The following is a 17,648-nucleotide window of genomic DNA, read 5'->3' on the forward strand; positions in this document are numbered from 1 at the left end:
CGTGGAGCTGCCCTGCCTGCCACATGCTCAGCATGGACTGAGATTGAAAGAGCTGATGCAGCAAACATTTGCATCGAAGTGTGGCTCTCGGGTGCCAGTGGTCACCTCAGCTTAATTTAAACCAAAAATAAACCTGGCATCTGGTTGCTTTTAGCCGGCGTTTGTAAACAGCAGTGTGGCTTTAAACAAGGGTGGTTTTAAGCCAGTTCTCAGGGTCACACGGTGCGGGGGGGCGAAGGAGACCTGCTGGTGCCAGGTCTCACCACCATGTACAAGAAGGAAATCTCAGCTGGGGAAGTGTTTATGGAGTTGAGGACAATGACTCCGCCCATCTCCCATCATGTTCCTGGAATCCAGCCCAGGGATAGTCAGGTACTCTCAGGAGAGGGATTGATTTATAGGTTTAAAAGTCAGAAGGGACCATTATGATCATCTGGTCTGACCCCTGTGTAACCCAAGCGGTAAGATTCCAGCTAGGAATTCTTGCATCCAGCCCGTCTCTGGTGGTGGAGTTGGAACATTTCTTTTAGAAAACACCCAATCTTGATAGGAAGGCTCCAAACGATGGAGAGATTCCCGGAGACTGAAGTTCTCTCGCCACAGACTGGGTTCAGCATCGGCCTGGTCACTGATGTGTGGTATCCCCTGACCCCTGCGGTGCCTGAGCCTCAGGGGGTGAGAGGTTATGAGAGCTCTCAACTGCAAAGCCTTGAGCTCAAGCTATAGTGACTCATGCCTTTTTCTTAGCTCGGAGGTTGACAGATCAATCCCCGGTGACGGCCAAAATGGCAGCCGTCACACAAGCTTCCCACCCACTTGCCCCTTCCAGCGCGTTCCTGTCCTGACCCTGAGAGCTAATGGAGCCATTTAAATCCTGGGCCTGTCAGCCAACAGACGGGCTCCTTAGTGCCAGCTACAGTGACTGTGGATTTGTGCTGTGGACACACATCCACAGAGACGAGACATGAGACCGTCAAACTCGTTTCATGAAGGCTGCCGAAGAGCCGTGAGACAGTAGCCACCGCTGCTCTGTTTTATTCTGCAGAAGGTGGGACCTCAGCTTCTTATTGGAGGCAGGGGAGGTGCCTAGCACATACTCCTCAGGCGTAAGGGCTCACAAGAAGCCACAGGAGAGACCCATCTAGCTACCCCCTGGGCCAGAAGGATGGTTGCAGGACACCCACCGAAAATCCCTGCAGTGTAAGGCGTGGCCAGGCATGAGTGGCTGTGCTGTGCTCCCAGAGCAGGACTTGTGTTCTCAGCTCTGCTCCAATCGCTCTCCAGCGTAACCACAGAAAAGCTCCCATACCCTCCCCTCTGTGTTTGCTTTCTAAGGCTCTGCTCCCTCCCGGAGTGACGACAATAAAAGGTCTCAAAGTTCACCTGAGGGAACCGCAGTTCCCCCCCCCCCCCCGCCTTCCCCTGCGGCGCTGCCCTGGGCGGACTTTAGTACGCCTGCCCTTTTCTCAGCCCAGTCCGACCCAGCCCTGGTCCCTTCCCATCTAGCCCCACACGTCCTCGACAGACAAGCAGGAGAGAGAGGGAGCGAGACAGCCGCACAGCCTCCGAGCAGGAGGCAGGTGAGTAGCATTGGGTGGGACGTGATGGAATATCCCTGCCCCCAGATTGGGAAAGGGCAGAGCTGAATGGGAGCCCGGCTTCCCCTGACTCCTTGTCCCACCCTCGGGGGCTGGGGGTGGCCCTCTCCAGGCTGGATTCAGGTTTTCCAGCTGCCAAGAGAGAGGGCAATGAACCATGTTTCCGGTCACTGAATGCTTAGTGGGGCGCTGTCAGTAGTGTTCCGTGAGACAGTGAATGCCAGGCTGTCTGGAGCAGGCTGTGTGGCAGAAGCTCCTTTCTGATTGCGTCCAGCCTGGGAATGAGGCATCTTAGACCCATGGCGGGTGCTAAGAGCGGTGGCCAAACCTCAGCCCGCTAATGTAGATAGATCCTAAGAAGATGCAGTGTTCACCCTCTCCTTTTAACACGCCAGCAGCTGCCATGGCAGGCCAGCTACTGCACATCCCCAGGAACTGTAGCTAGAAGTACCTGGTAATCCAGAGCATTTGCCCTTTCCGAGATGCCTGGCACACCCCAGAAAATGCCCTCACAGGCCATTTCTTTTCCTTCTGACAGCAGAGGCGTGAGGACAGCAGGCAGAGAGAGGAGTCGCTGGCCAAAGGTGGCGAGGAGAGTGGTAGCTCCCCAGGAATGGTAGGTCAATAAACTCTGATGTATCAGCTATGAGGGCCTGCTGGGGTTTCCACCAGTGTGACAGAGATCAGGGAGTTAGTTCCCATTTCACGGATGTGATCCGGCAGGTCTGTCCCTGCTGGGGAGTGTATAACTGAGCCAGTTGGCAGAGGAGCCCTTTCCGTCCATCCAAGGGAGTCGAAGTGCTGCAATTCCATGGGATAATGTGCATCGATGAGGAGCAATATAGGCCCCCAAATGCCTGGGCCTGAGCTTTGGAAACATGCCTAAGGGATTTGGATTCCCATTAGAAATTAATGGAATTTGGGGTCCAAATGCTCTAAGGGACTGAAAATCTCACCTTAATGCCCTTTTCTCCGCTGTTCTTTCTGGGTGACCTGCAAAATCAGGGCCCTCAATCCCAACCACTTGCCTTTATTATAGATTCTGTGGGATTTTGCCTTGGAGTTAGGGATGTCAGCCCCAAGCCAGGGGCCAAAGCCCACCTTGGGTAATTCCACCTGCAGTTTTGGCGGGGGTATGGTATCATCATCTTCTCTTGAACTGAAGCATGATGTTGCTTTTGTTGCTGTTTGCCTGTATTCCACCCCAGAGCTGGCTACATTGGCATGATCGTTCCTGAACCGTTCCTGTGTGCGCTGGGGAGAGGGGTCTGTCTATAGATGTGAGAGAGGCAGTGTGGATGAAGGGCTTTGGGGTAAAATACATTTTATAATCAAAACATATTAGCACCAATAATATCTGTGAGGCGGGTATTGGCTGTTGTCTGGTTATCAGGCCTGATCCCTGATATGATCAGGAGCAGCCTCCAGGTGTCTCCCTCTGCAGTGCCAAAATTCCAGCCATGCTCCTGCACTTCAGAGGTGAAGGTGCAACTTCCTGTTGCCATGAAGGGGTTAATGCCTAGGCTACTGCTGTGTGCGCATGAAACTGGGATATGTCCCAATAAATCATAGTGGTTTCTATCAGTTCTGTGATGGATTATACATAGGGTGACCAGATAGAAAGGGTGAAAAATCGGGACAGAAGGTGGGGGGTAATAGGCGCCTATATAAGAAAAAGTCTTGAATATCAGGACTGTCCCTATAAAATCGGGACATTGGTCACCCTAATTATGCAGGATTGAGCAGAAATGTCAGCCTGCACAACGGCAGTGAAGAGGGGCCGAGGATGCAACTGGGTAAACGATTCCCTCTGAACAATTTTTTGGGACAAGTTTGGCCTGCTTTTCTGTCCTTGAATCATCCACGTTTGCGGCAGGCAGGGCCATCCTTAGGATTTATGGGGCCCTATGCAGTATTATTAAACTGGTGCCCCTGTGCCCGATGGCAGTCCGGGCTTGCATGTGTATTTTAGATAAGGGTTGTCTTTTGAAGGATTTATTTAAAAAATTATATGTCTGAAGAGCCAAACATTTAAGGCTAAAGATGAATATTCAGATTGTGCATCTAAAAATCTATGCAAGGATTTTTTTTTAGAGATGTGATTTTTATAATCTTCAGCAACACACTAATGAAATATTTTTAAAGCACATTTTAAACCAAGGTCCTGTAGACTAACATGTTCTGAGTAAATATGCATCCGAAGAAGTGGGCTGTAGTCCACGAAAGCTTATGCTCTAATAAATTTGTTAGTCTCTAAGGTGCCACAAGTACTCCTGTTCTTCTTTTTGCGGATACAGACTAACACGGCTGTTACTCTGAAACTTGAGTAAATAATGTTTTCACCTCCCAGCTCAGAGAGAGCGGAGAAGTGATGTATAACTGTTTTTCTCAGTAAATTCAGAAACTGACAGTATATACCTGGGGGTTGGCAAATGCCTGTTAAATGGCTTCATTACCACTTGAATGGCTCTTTAACAGTTTTAATGTTGTGCTAATAGGTCTGGCAGGCTGGAGGCTTTTTCACTTTTAAGTACTAGATCCCCTCTGGAGGAAGCCTCACCAGGCTGCAGCAGCCAGCTGTGGTGGGAGCCAGCAGGAAGGGGTAGAACAGGGATAGGAAGAGGCGGGAGGGTGGACACTAAGACACAGGGGTGCCCCAAATTTTCGGGTGCCCTACGCAGCCCCGCATATGCCTAAGGACGGCCCTGGCAGCAGGACCTCTCAACGGCTACTGAATTAGAAAGAGGGGGGAGGGATAGCTCAGTGGTTTGAGCATTGGCCTGCTAAACCCAGGGTTGTAAGTTCAATCCTTGAGGGGGCCATTTAGGGACCTAGGGCAAAAATCTGTCTGGGGTTGGTCCTGCTTTGAGCAGGGGGTTGGACTAGATGATCTCCTGAGGTCCCTTCCAACCCTAACATTCTATGAGAGTTGTGTGTGCTCAGCAACTCCCGGGGGCTGCTCCACCCCCTCTTCTGTCTGGGGCATGAAGCCCCCTGGTGCTGCTGCAAAACAAGCAAAGGCCAATCCCCCTCTTCAGGGCCTGGCCCCAGCCTGGGACTTGCTTTGTTGTGATGAGAAGAACAGGAGTACTTGTGGCACCTTAGAGACTAACAAATTTATTAGAGCATAAGCTTTCGTGGACTACAGCCCACTTCTTCGGATGCATAAGAAGAAGTGGGCTGTAGTCCACGAAAGCTTATGCTCTAATAAATTTGTTAGTCTCTAAGGTGCCACAAGTACTCCTGTTCTTCTTTTTGCGGATACAGACTAACACGGCTGTTACTCTGAAACTTGTCTTTGTTGTGATGGTGCTTTCACTTTATGCAAATACCGCCTTCGGTTTCATTTCCTACGGCTACCCACTCTCCTGATTTCCTTTTGGGTTTAGGATGGGACAGACTCACATGAAGCCTAGAGATACGCTTGGTTTTTGAGCTCAATGTGCTTCAGCCCAGGCTGGCTTGAAACTGAGGTCAGGTTGTCTCGGGTTGTGGATGGCAGTGAAGCATATGATACATCTATGGAAGCCTTGTTGTGGATCAGACGCGTTTGGGCTTGGACTTGAGTGACTAGCCTATTGAAATTAACGGGATTTCTGACCTAGCAAGGTACTACACAACTGGAGGAGAAAGAATCGGGCCCAATAAGAAATTCAGGGCAAGGACCCCGGGGCCTGATTCTCCTTTGCTTTGCACCATATAGCGTCATCGGTCTGTCTACACTGCAGTCAGAGGTGTGGCTGCAGCACGTGTAGACATAATCAGACTAGTTTTGATGTAGCTAGCTTGAATAATAATTTCAGTGAAGCCGCAGCAGCATGGGCCAGCCTCTGGAGTACGTACCCAGGGTCCTGGGCAGGCTGTTGCGGTTTCACTGCTAGTGTTACATGAGCTAGTTGGATCAAAGCTAGCTCGGTTATGTCTACACATACTGCACTCACACCTCTGATTGCAGTGTAGACATACCCAATGACACCTGTTCAAAGTGGTGTCATTCTGAAATGGTAGCAAGGTGTGTCCACTTTGCATAGGTGTACACATCAATGCGAGGTGCAGAGAGGTAGAGAACAGATCCTAGGGGCCAGGTTACGATCTCATAAATCCAGATTAACTCCATTAACTTCATGGCCACTTTTCTTTTTATTTGTACGGTAGCGCTCTTGGATGCTGCAAAATAGTGAAAAAGCAGCTGCAGTGGGGGAAAAACCCAGAACCATGGTCTCATCTATGCAAAACTAGGAACCTCTTGGACCTGGGAGAAGTAACCAAAATGCAATAAGTTTGGTATCTTTCCCCCCGTAGTGCTTGATCTTCAGCAGCAGTGACCTTTTCTCCTACTTTACCATCCTTTCTCCAATGCGCTCTTTATTGCGACTCTTATTTATTCCTTGTGTTTTATAAAATTCTAGAACGCACACACCCCAATTACTCTGGTTGGCTCAAACGCTCAAGTCCTGGCTCCAGACACGCTGTCGTTGATGTCAGTGGCAGTGGAGCCTGAAGGCTGAGTAAAAACACCTGTCCCCGACCCCGTGTGTTGCCTGAAATGAATTTATTTTTCTTTGGCTACAGTGACTCCGATTGCTGACTCTTTGCTCCCTCTCTCCTCAGGACGTGGGGCTGCTGGAGATCCCCGCAGAGCTTGCGGCACTCCTGCACTCTGCCAAAGGTAAGAAAACCCCTCCAACCCGCTCGCTCGGGGTGTTTGCATTTGTGGCTTTGCATGTGTGTGTGTTCGGCACGCTCTCTCGCCTATATCGTATCTGCTCTGTTGGTGTTGGAAATGTAAACACGATAACCCCAGGTGGATGTGTATAAGGGCCTCCTCCAAGATACAGGGATAGACGAGCAGCATTGTCCAGTGGATACAGCACTGGACTGGAGCTTGGGAGACGTGGGGTTTTATCCCTCTGGCTCTGCCACTGACCTACCATGTGAATGTGGGCAAGTCATTTCCCTTCTCTGTGCCTCTTTCCCCTTGTATGGCTCATATATTTAGATTGGAACTCTGTGGGGCAGGGCCTGTCTCTTTGTACAGCACCTAGCATATTGGGGCCCCTATTTCAGTTGAGCCTCCCAGGTGCTGCCATAACACAAATTAATTAGTCAGCAGGGCAAGACACCTGTCAATGAGCAGACGGTGCTGAGTTCCCTGTGCACCTTGCCCATGGAAGCATCCCCCAGGAGATGTAGATGACGAAGCATTGTGGCCAAAGAGATGTGTGGCGAGTCGTGCAGGTTGGGCATGTTTTGACAAAATGCCTTTTCCCCTCCATCGGAAAATGCTGATTCATCAAACCAAACCCTTTTTGGGGGAACATATCCATTTCAACAAAGCTTTCATCAGGAAGGTTTCATCTGGTCAGAGAGAGAGAGAGGGGCAGACAGAGACGTCCCAGGAATAGCCTGATTTAGAGCAGGAGGTTGAGCCTGGCTTTCCCTTATCCCGGCTGAGTGCCCTGAACACCAGGCAATAGGCTATTCCCTCTCTCCCCACTTTCCTTCCCTGCCCACCTCTGTTTTCAATTCATGGACATTTTTGAAAGGTCTTGACTTCATCCCAGTGCAGAATGAGAAAGTTTTGAAATCTCGAAAGCTTTCCTGGGACAGGAAAACCTTTTGCTTCCCCTGGAGCATGAATAGGGTTTAACCAGAGGAGGTGGCAGTGGGGAAGGCGCTGGCTTGGAAAGCGAAGGGAGAGGAGGTGGGAGGGAAGGAAAGTAGCGTTGCTGGAGAAGGCGTGCAGAAGCCGTGTTGCTTGGGGAAGTCTCTGCAGCCAGGGAGGCATTTGTTGTCCTATCGCCCCTGATAAATCCCTTATCTTCTGCCTCACTCATGGTGACCTCTGGTTTATTTATTGACTGGGACACTGCCAGCAGAGTCTCTGCAGTGCTGCATTATTTATATACCTGTGAAGGAATGGAAACCCTTTCAGAGCCCTGGCCTGGGGCGTTCCCTATGGACTGTTGCAGGCATTAGAGGTTTGGTCCACACCCTTCACTGAGCTAATCCTGGATGTGTTGTTTTCATGACCCCTCTCTGCTCTGCTAACTCCCCCTTTCTAAAAGAGCCTTGAGTCCATTCTCTGAGGAGGCTTGTTCTGTCGCTCCAACCCCAGCTAGAGAAAAGGCAGCGTGAGGGTGAACAGAGAAGCTGCTCAGTTGTGTGTGGGCAGGGGTCTGTGAGGATGGGGAGATGGTGTGGGGGTGGTGCAGAGGGCTGGGTGAGGGAGCAGGTGCCTCTAGGGGACGGAGACTTTGTGGTGTCTGGTGTGGGAGGGTGATGGTGGTGTGGGGGTGTGGTGTCTTGGGGAGGGCCGTTGGTGCGGTTGGCTTGGGCGATGGTGCGGGTGTCTCTGGTGTGTTGATAACTGGGCGTGTGGCACCATATCTAGATGGGCCTGAGGCTGAGTGTCCATTTTCTCTCTCTCTCTTACAGGTCAGCACCATGCCCAGGCCAATCAGATCATGGAGGTTTCACCTCCGGAGGTCAAGGCCAAGTGTGATCTCTCCCTCCCACCCAATATTAATAGCTCTCCCTTCTCCGTCTTCATGAGGTCTCACTTCCAGGTAGGATGCTGCTGATGCCAGAAGCCACAGGGACCCTTCCTAGGGTGACCAGATGTCCCGATTTTATAGGGACAGTCCCGATTTTTGGGTCTTTTTTTTATATAGGCTCCTATTACCCCCAACCCCCATCCCGATTTTTCACACTTGCTGTCTGGTCACCCTAACCCTTCCATTCTCTCCTGCCCCTTCTCCTGCCTCCTCCCTGCTTGTTACCTCCCTACCCCCACCCCCCACTTCAGTGTTGTCTCCTCCTCTCCACGCCTCTGCCAGTCTGCCCCAGGATCTGCCTCTCCCCCACTCTCTCACATACTCATAGGTGCTGGGAACTGCCACACCCCCCCCACACACCCCGGCTCGAAATGCTCTCCATTATATTCAGGGTTTACAGTTTGGTTCAATGGCTCTCAGCAGCCCCGCTATATACATTGTTCCAGCGCCCCTGCCCGTACTTTCTCTGTCAGGACGCTTTCCTGGGCTCTGTAACCTCCTCATCTCTCCGCTCCAGTACGTGCCTGCAGACACCCCCGCAGGGGCTGCATACGCTGTCTGTGCTGCACATCCCCGTGGGCTGTGTCTATGGCACTGGGTTGTCACTAGGGCCTCTGCCTAGGAGTCTGATAAAGAACTGAGCCCCGCGACAAGCCGTCTGAGGCCTCCTCAGCCCGCTCTTTGCCCTTGTTTGCCTGGCACAGCTGGGAGAATGCAGAGTCCCGCTGTGGACTCCGGCTCTCTCCTAGGGCTTGTAGCAGGGGGGCACACTGCCATTGGAAATGCCAGCCATGAACTCCGTCCTTTTTCACCGCCTAGGAGCCCAACTTCCCTGCCCTTGGACAGCCCCTGCAGCAGCCCTTAACCCGCCTGGAGGGCGAGGACACGCAGCGCGCTCTGGAGATCAACAAACTGGTGAGTGCAGGGGGCGGGGGTGCAGCTAGCTACAGTATCGGACAATCCCAAAGCAACCCCACTGGCCTTTGTAGTGGGGCATTAGTGAAATATGAAGGCACATTATGCAGGCACTCTGCTCCTCTAGAAGTTTCTGTCTCTAGAAGCGGAGGGGCTTTGCTGGGGTTCACAGGGCCTCGAGCACGGTGGTACCCCCAGAAGGAAAGTCATGCGGTCTAGAGGTGACAGCAAAAGAACTGAGAGCCAGGAGGACCCCGGATTTATATGCAGCAAGTCACTCGCTCGCTGTCAGCCCATGGGCATGTCCTCTGACCTCCCTAAACCTCATTCAAACAAGCTGGAAGACAGGAGGGAGGGTGGGGAAGTAAATTGGCTAATGATATGTCCTCACTGCAGCGTTAATGCTGGCAATGGGCAACGGGGTGGGAGCAGTTGTGCTGCAAAGCCACATGCAAGTTGCTGTGTTCTCACTGATGCTGTGCTCACCCCTGTACATCGCATGGGCTTCTGGGGGCCTATCCCATGGTTCTTAGCCCTGCACCAAGCTGAGCCACTCTTTGGGTCTTTCCCAGTGAATGGTGGGAGAACTTGTCTGTCCTTCTGGGCGCACGGGGGGAATTGTGGAAAGGCAGTGCAGGGCTATCAACACTCTAGTGGTTTAGCCTGCATCCACACAGGAAAGGGGGGTGGGTGGCAGCTTGAGTGAAAGCACTTTAGCCTACAGCTCCAGCTGGGACAGCTAGCCTGGGTTGGGTGAGAGTTTTGTATGTGAATGGGGGTGGAGGGAAGAGGTTAGGGGCAACACCCAGTGGGGACAGAGAAGGGGTTACGTTAACTTTAAATTGTATGATGTGAGAGGTTGTTATAGGGTAAGAGTAAAGAGAAATTGTCTGTTGGGGCATGTTGTTGTTGGATGGAGATCAAAAGCACATATGCTACTGGGGGCACAGAGTCACAGAGGTTTGGATTCCCGAATGGAAGCTCCCCCAGAGGGGAGAATTGAAGGGTCGTGGCTGGCTGAGGAGGAGAGAGGGCGCAGGATCACAGTGGGGTTTGGGAAGCTGGGCTGTGATCAGGAAAGGAAGGCTCCGGTAAGATTAGCAGTGGGAAGTAGAAGGGTTACTGAGCACTGTTGTGAGGTTTGTTATGTTTACTCTGGTTAAATAAAACACTAGTGTTTTTTCAAAGCCAACAATGGGACCCATAGTCAGTCAGGGTGGGGAGGTTTGAAGAGGGCCCTCAAAATAGTTAAAGCGGCCAGGATCACATGATCTATTTAAAGGCAAGGGGTAGGAGGGCTGTACTAATGCTTACATCCAAAAGTGTTTTATGGGGCTAATTGTATAGATCTGATATAACATGTGAGAATGACAAACCACAGGGAAGGGGTGGAGTGAGGGAGGCCGGAGTTACAGCAATACAATTGTGCAGTGACTCTGTGTAGGCATTTGTACACCTGGATGGCTCAAAGTTTAATGAGACTTTGAGCATGGCTGCTGTTCCTTTCCATTATGTTGCATTTTGCAGCATTCGTGGCTTCCCTTCTAAACAGTTTAATTCTGTGGTTGAGTCTATATATTTTAAAAAATGCAACTCAATCTTATAGTCCATGCTGAATCAGCAGAGCTGTGACTTTACCCACGTTCTACTGTCTCTGGGAGGGAATTGTCTGTTTTCCTGTGTTAGGGAGGGGTGTTCAGTAGCCGTGCTGTTGTACGGGGACAGGAGTAGAGATTTTTGTTTAAAGAAGGGATTCAGCTTCTTTGTTATGCATGAAAAATACAGCGTATCTTCTCCAAAATTACAGCACTTACTCTTTCAGTACAGTGTGGATGTTCTGAGAATTGACACGTAAATCTGTTGATGACTTTAGGAATTCAGTTACATTAAAAATTAATTAAGAAATTTAGCACCCGAAATCAGAACTTTCTTTTGTCTCCAAAGATCTCATTAACAGATCGGCACAGACTCTTTAAACTTCCCGAAGAGTGGAAATAATGAGGAAAAGGATAAATACTGTAACCCTTTAAAAATGTTGCCTGTGTACAAGATTTCAGTGAGTTTTAACTATATAGGAAGTTTGCAGAGTCTCTTCTGTTACCATTGGAGACCAAAGAGTCTCGGTCTGTGTGCTAAAATTTTTTAAAGGGCCTAATTTAGAATCATTTAAATTCCTAAACTTATTCCTAAATATACTTGTGAATTCTCAGAACCTTCATTCCGTAGTCAAAGAGGAAGTGCTGTAATTTTGGGAAACATATGCAGTGTTTTTCATACAAAGCATACAAAGAGTGTTTTTCATACAAAGACATTGCATACAAATGTCTGCTTTAAGTGCAATAATCAGCGCAGCCTTAACTATGGAGTTTTTACTAATGCCTCCATAACACTTAGCATTTTTTAGTACAGTATATAGAGCTCAGAGCTCTTCACAACGACTGGGTGAGCATCATTTCCTTCGCTGTACAGACAGGTAAACCGTGGCCCAGAGAGGGAAGGTGACTCACCCAAGACCACACAGCAGGTCAATGGCAGAGTCAGGAATATAGCTCAGAGTCCTGGCTCCCAGTCTGATGCCCTATCCCCAGGACATGCTGCCTCCCAAATTCTCCTAAACCTTGGGGATGCCTGAAATCTGAACCCCAATTCAGATCTGAATTTTGTAGAGGGCTCCTGGGGCCAATTGATCCTCCTAGTTCAGATGTCTCCGGAAATGTGAGGTACCTGCAATTGGAGCTTGGGTCGGAATGTTTCGGTTTAATCCTCTCGCTGTTTTTCCATTGGGCGTCTTTTAGATCCTGCGGTTCATCGGGGACAGGAACCTCCAGAGCTGGCAGGAAGTGCTCCTGGGTAACTACATCGCCAGCCGAGGGCTGGGCAACCTGGCCCTGCGCAACGAGCTTCTGAGTCAGGTGGTCAGCCAGGTGTGGAAGAACCCAGACACAGAGCAGAGCCAGCGAGGCTATGCTCTGATGGCTGCCCTCCTGAGTGCATTTACCCCTTCGCCAGCACTGGAGAAACCCTTGCTGAAGTAAGGAAGGGGGAGAGATGGCTCCTTTTTTATTGCTGTTTCCGGAGAGGAGCAGCTCATATTAAAGGCAGCTGCTTGGTTTGCAGGTTCGTGTCAGACCACGGGCTGGAAGGCTACAATGCTGTTTGCCAGCGTAAGATCCTCACGGCAATGCAGCAGACAGACACGGACCCCGAGGTCTCCCGTGCCCATCCTCCCACCCTGTTGGAGTGGACCGCTAACCAGAGGAGAGGGAAGATGGTGCTGGACGTCTTCACCTATAATGGTAACTAGCTCCTGCCCTCCCCAACTTCGAACCCCCACGAGGCCTCTGCTGACGCAGGAATTAGAAAGGGGGCTCAGAAAATCCTTCCCGTGGCTGGAAGTGGGCACAAGACCTGTGCTACTTGCTGGCACGAGCATGAGGGTTTGAACCTGGTGCCCAACCCCTCCCAAAGTCAGAGATTCAGGGTCTGGCCTGTTGTAGAGACAGAGGCTGGATTCTCATCTAGAGCCTGATCCAGAGTTTCAGTTCGTTTGAGTTGGTGCCTGGCTGCAGCCGTCACTCGCTGCTCCTGCTCCAGCTAGAACAAAATCTGCTTCTCCTCCTGTTCCCCGTTGCTCTGTGTCCTCAGCATGAGTCACTTTCCCTGCTGCTCGCTGATCAGCTGAACCTCCGCTCCCGGCTTTTTTCCCTCCCCCAAAACGTTTCCATTCCAATGTACTTTCTTTGTAACGTAGTGTGTGCTTGGCACCTCTGCAAACCAGGCCTCAGCAAGCGGCTACAGGCACCTGGCTACCGATTAGAGCTTACAGAGGTGGGATCTAGAATGCCCTGGCATTAGCAAGCACACAATGATTACGGAGCCGCCATGTGCAAGTCCAGAGAGAGCCCCCGGGGAGAGCGCTCAACCTGCTCTCAGCCCCTCTGAGTCTCCTTAGCAGCCCGTGTGTGAGAATCTCCAACAGGGCTGTCCGCATGCCGCCATCTTGTGCCATTTTTAGTTCTGTGGAAGGCTTTGTGCTGACTCTCTCTTTCCTGGGCTAGAGGAGATGTTCTCTGCTGAAGTAGAGTCCTGGACAACAGGGGAACAGTATGCAGGCTGGATCCTGAGTTCAAGGTACAGTCCAAGGGGGGGAGTGCTGTTGTTCTTTGGGTTCACATTGGGCAGGGCTGCAGGCCAGGAGTAATGCATTCATCCCTGGAATAGTTGCATTTCCCACCATCACCTGTTCTCCGTCTCTCCAGTGCCTGTGCATGGGATTGCACTGTTTATACCTCCAATAACATAAGAATTGCCAGACTGGCCCATCTAGTCCAGGATCGCACTTCTGAATGTCAGAGCCGGCTCCAGCATTTCTGCCACCACAAGCAAAAAAAAAAAAAAAAAAAAAGCCGCGATCAGCGGCGGCAGTTCAGTGGCAGGTCCTTCGCTCCTAGAGGGAGTGAGGGACCTGCCGCCCCCGAATTGCCGCAGGTGCCGTCCCTCTCCCTTGGCCGCCCCAAACACCTGCTTGTTAAGCTGGTGCCTGGAGCCGGCCCTGCTGAATGTGGCCAGCACCAGCTGCTTCAGAGGAAGTTGAAAGAAACCCCATACTGGACAATTATAGAGTATGAGGGAATGATTCTTCCTGACCCCAGGCCCTTAGTGGTTGGCTCTTGCCCTGAAGCATGAGAGTTTACATTCCTTATTTCAGAATAGAATTCTGTGAATAACTTGGGCTCCTGAGCCTCTCTGGACTGAACAGTTCTAGTTCTTTGGGAAGTGGTTGGGATTGGATGGAAGGGAAGAGATTGAAATGTGGGGATGTGGGTGTCAAGGTGTAACGGGTTGGATCACAGAAACCCCCTTGGGAGCTGCCACCCGATGTGCCAAGACTACCCCTGCTTCTGTTTTCCCTGCCAGCTCAGGACTCCAGCACCCTGTCTTGCTGAGCCAGACACCCCCGTCTGCTCCAACACAGACCCAGGGTCTGAATCACTTGTCCCAAAGCTGCAAGTTTACCTGAAAACAGCTCACAGTAGTGTGCTTGTCTTTAGCACTCAGATGCCCGACTCCCAATGGGGTCTAAACCCAGATAAATCCGTTTTACCCTGCATAAAGCTTATGCAGAGTAAACTCATAAATTGTTCGCCCTCTATAACACTGATAGAGAGATATGCACAGTTGTTTGCTCCCCCAGGTATTAATACATACTCTCAGTAAATTACTAAATAAAAAGTGATTTTATTAAATACAGAAAATAGGATTTAAGTGGTTCCAAGTAGTAACAGACAGAACAAAGTAAGTCACCAAGCAAAATAAAATAAAATGCGCAAATCTATGTCTAATCAAACTAAATACAGATAATCTCACCCTCAGAGATGCTGCAGTAAGTTTTTTCTCAGACTGGACACCTTGCAGGCCTGGGCACAATTCTTTCCCCTGGTACAGCTCTTGTTCCAGCTCAGGTGGTAGCTAGGGGATTCTTCATGATGGCTCCTCTCCCCCCTTGTTCTCTTCCACCCCTTTATATATCTTTTGCATAAGGCGGGAACCCTTTGTCCCTCTGGGTTTCCACCCCCACCTCACTGGAAAAGCACCAAGTTAAAGATGGATTCCAGTTCAGGTGACATGATCACCTGTCACTGCAAGACTTCATTACCCACTTGCCAGCACACACATATACAGAAAGACTCACAGGTAAATACAGCCATCTGCAGATAATGGGAGTCATCAAGATTCCAAACCATCCTTAATGGCCCACACTTTACACAATTACAATAGGCCCTCAGAGCTACGCTCCATATCTCCAGTTTCAGATACAAGAGTGGCACACCTCCACAAATAGGACGATCACACCCAGCAGACCACGAGCTCCGTAATGATACCCCACAAGAGAAGAGACACCCCGCACAAAGCACATCCCAGTAACACTACATTCATTTATATTTTTATAAAACCATATAGACTGCACAATGTCACACAAGGACTCCAGGATATGGCATGGAGCCTCCTATGACTTTCTCTTCTGCATTCCTTTTTGACACTGATGTGCAGATACAGCCTGCTCTGAGTGTGTGTGTGTGTGTGTGTGCGCGCGCAGATGATGAACCTGAAAAGGGTGGTGATGGTGAAGATAATAGTGATTCCTAGATCTCTTATAGCACTTTTCATCCATAGATCTCAAAGCACTTTACAAAGGAGGTCAGTATCATTATCCACATTTTAAAGACGGGGAAACTGAGGCACGGGGCTGGGAAGTGACTTACCTGAGGTCAACCAGCAGCCACTGGAAAAGCCAGGAATAAAAGCCAGGTCTCCTGAGTCCCAGTCCTGTGTTCTATTCACTAGGCCACACTGCCTTTGGGCAGGCCAGCAAGATGGGGCTGGTGAAACCCTGTCTGGCAGAGCCCAGTGAAATGCTCTCAAGTCAGGAGGAGCTGTGTGTCTCCCAGTGTCTGTCCTAGCTCAGAGCTCAGGAAGAGAGGGAGGACTGTTGATCCCAGGGAGAGAAAGGATGGCCTTGGGGCATGGGAATCAGCTGATCTGGGTACAGTCCCTGGCTCTGCCAGATTCTCCGTCTGATCTTGGGCAAATCACTTAATCACTCTGTGTCTCACTGTCCCCCTCTGAACAACAGGGATGGTGATCTGTCCCTCACAGGGGGCTATGAGAGGCTATGAGATCCATATATGCTGGGGGAGGGTTAGGGTTAGCTGGGGGCTGTGTGGAGTCTGCTGAGGGGAGGAATAACCAGCCTGGACTAGAAAAAAATGGCACTAGGGGAAGGAAATTGAACTCTTTCTTCTTCTCACCACGTCTCCCTCCCTTGCTCCCTCCCCCGTGGCCTTGGTGTTCCTCTGCACTGACTCTGGCATTTTCTTCCTCTCCCTCTCTCTCCCCTTCTCAGGGGTTTGGATAAGGACCCTCGAGGGTGGTCCATCTCCATGCTCACAGGCGAGGTGTGGCGGGACCTGCCCGGCTGTGATTTCATGCTGGATCTCATTGGAGAGATGGAGGAGGCCGGCCACCCTTCCCTGTCCTTGGCTGACTATCCCATCACACCCGAGTGGGAAGGGAGCCCGTCCCGGAGCGCCTCTCTGGACATGTGAGTGCGCCTTGCCGCTTCCCAAGCACACATCCCCACTCCCAGCCATAGGCACCAACTTCTCCTGGCACCAGTGGGTGCTCGTGTCCCCCTGCCCCTGGCCCCACCCTGACTGCACCCCTGCCCCGCCCCCTCCTGTCCTGCCCCATTCCAACCCCTTCCCCAAAGTCTCCACCCAATCCCTTCCCCAAATCCCCACCCCACCTCTTCCCAGCCTCCTCCCCTGAACGCACTGCGTTCCCACTCCTTCCCCCTCCCTCCCACAGCTTGTTACACCCTGAAACAGCTGTTTCGCGGTGGCAAGCTTGCGAGGAGAAGCGGGGATGCAGTGCGCTCAGGGGAGGAGGCGGATGTGAGCTGGGGTGGGGGGTGCGGGTCGGGGAGGTTGGCTGCTGGTGGGTGGCCATGGGTGTTCCATCCCCGGAGCACCCACGGAGTCGGCGCCTATGCTCCCAGCACTTGGTGCTTTTCTCAACTCTCTGACTTTCCCTCTGACAGGATGGACTGGGACATCCCTCCTGCACCAGGCATTCAGGCTCCATCTCTCCCTCCTTCCTTTCCGCCGCCATCCTTGAACGCTGAGAGCACCTACTCAGGTGAGCTCCTCCCCAGGAGCGAGGCAGGCACTCGAGGAGTCAGACAGAGTAGACCCCAGTGCCCCGGCGGCCGAAGTCAGCAGCATTCAGGGAGGCAGGGGGTCGGGGAGGGCGCATACCCAGTGTAACAAGACTGGGGAAGGGAGGGAGGGGCCATTCCACACCTAATTGGTGACTGGACCCTTGTTTGCTCCAGGGCTGGGAGTCCAAGGTGTCCCGAGGACCCCCACAGGCCTAGAGCACTATGTGGATGACCTCTTTGACCCAGTTCTCCATCAAGGGTCCAGAGTGCCAGTAAGTCTCACGTCGCTTCCTCCCCTCTGTCTGCCTACAGCTGCTTTTCCTTCCCTCTCTCCCTCCTTCTGCCTGTCAGTTTGTATGTTCCTTCCCTGGAGTTCAGCTCAGTGGGATGGGGAGATGTGATCCCAGCATGCCTGTGTGTGGCTGTCTGTCCTGCTGCACACTCTGTCTGTCCATCTGCCCCAACCCCTGTCCTGGTGAGCCGTGTAACGCTGGGCTCTCTCTCTTAGGATATGGAGAATGGAGGGAGCCTGACTGGACGCATGAAAGGAGGTGGAAAAATTGGACCCACCCAGCAAGGAGTCTTTCCTTCTGCAGGTCAGTAGGGAAGGGGTGAGCATCCCGGGTCAGCATGTGGAGTTGCTGTGACAGGGACTGCTGCTGGGCCACAGAGGTGTGTGAGCTAGTGTGGGCCAGCTGGTCTCTAGGATGAGGTGAGGCCACGTGCTCGACTGATTCACAGTGCATTCTGGACTGGGTCAGCGTGTGCCTCGGAAGGCTGTAATGCTCTGGGGAGTAGTCCTGGAGGCTACTGAACATAACATAAGAACGGTCCTACTGGGTCAGACCAAAGGTCCAT

General features: G+C 51.5%; 1 protein-coding gene across 2 annotated transcripts in view; it reads left to right on the top strand.

The window, feature by feature from the left end:
* Nucleotides 1-1,470: 1,470 nt before the first annotated feature.
* Nucleotides 1,471-17,648, top strand: part of MYO15B (myosin XVB) — a 47,642-nt gene continuing 31,464 nt past the window's right edge. Inside the window, exons 1-12 of one of the 2 annotated variants that reach the window (XM_054046568.1) lie at nucleotides 1,471-1,580; nucleotides 2,137-2,214; nucleotides 6,210-6,267; nucleotides 8,037-8,167; nucleotides 8,975-9,070; nucleotides 11,866-12,101; nucleotides 12,188-12,366; nucleotides 13,129-13,201; nucleotides 15,975-16,172; nucleotides 16,671-16,768; nucleotides 16,965-17,062; nucleotides 17,299-17,386. In XM_054046568.1, the coding sequence (XP_053902543.1) occupies nucleotides 2,212-2,214; nucleotides 6,210-6,267; nucleotides 8,037-8,167; nucleotides 8,975-9,070; nucleotides 11,866-12,101; nucleotides 12,188-12,366; nucleotides 13,129-13,201; nucleotides 15,975-16,172; nucleotides 16,671-16,768; nucleotides 16,965-17,062; nucleotides 17,299-17,386 (1,258 nt within the window). In that variant the 5' untranslated portion in view covers nucleotides 1,471-1,580; nucleotides 2,137-2,211. The remainder of the gene's footprint in view (nucleotides 1,581-2,136; nucleotides 2,215-6,209; nucleotides 6,268-8,036; nucleotides 8,168-8,974; nucleotides 9,071-11,865; nucleotides 12,102-12,187; nucleotides 12,367-13,128; nucleotides 13,202-15,974; nucleotides 16,173-16,670; nucleotides 16,769-16,964; nucleotides 17,063-17,298; nucleotides 17,387-17,648) is intronic. The other variant, XM_054046569.1, reaches the window with a different exon arrangement.

This window comes from Malaclemys terrapin, chromosome 13 (genome assembly GCF_027887155.1).
Source record: "Malaclemys terrapin pileata isolate rMalTer1 chromosome 13, rMalTer1.hap1, whole genome shotgun sequence".
Lineage (NCBI taxonomy): Eukaryota > Metazoa > Chordata > Testudines > Emydidae > Malaclemys > Malaclemys terrapin.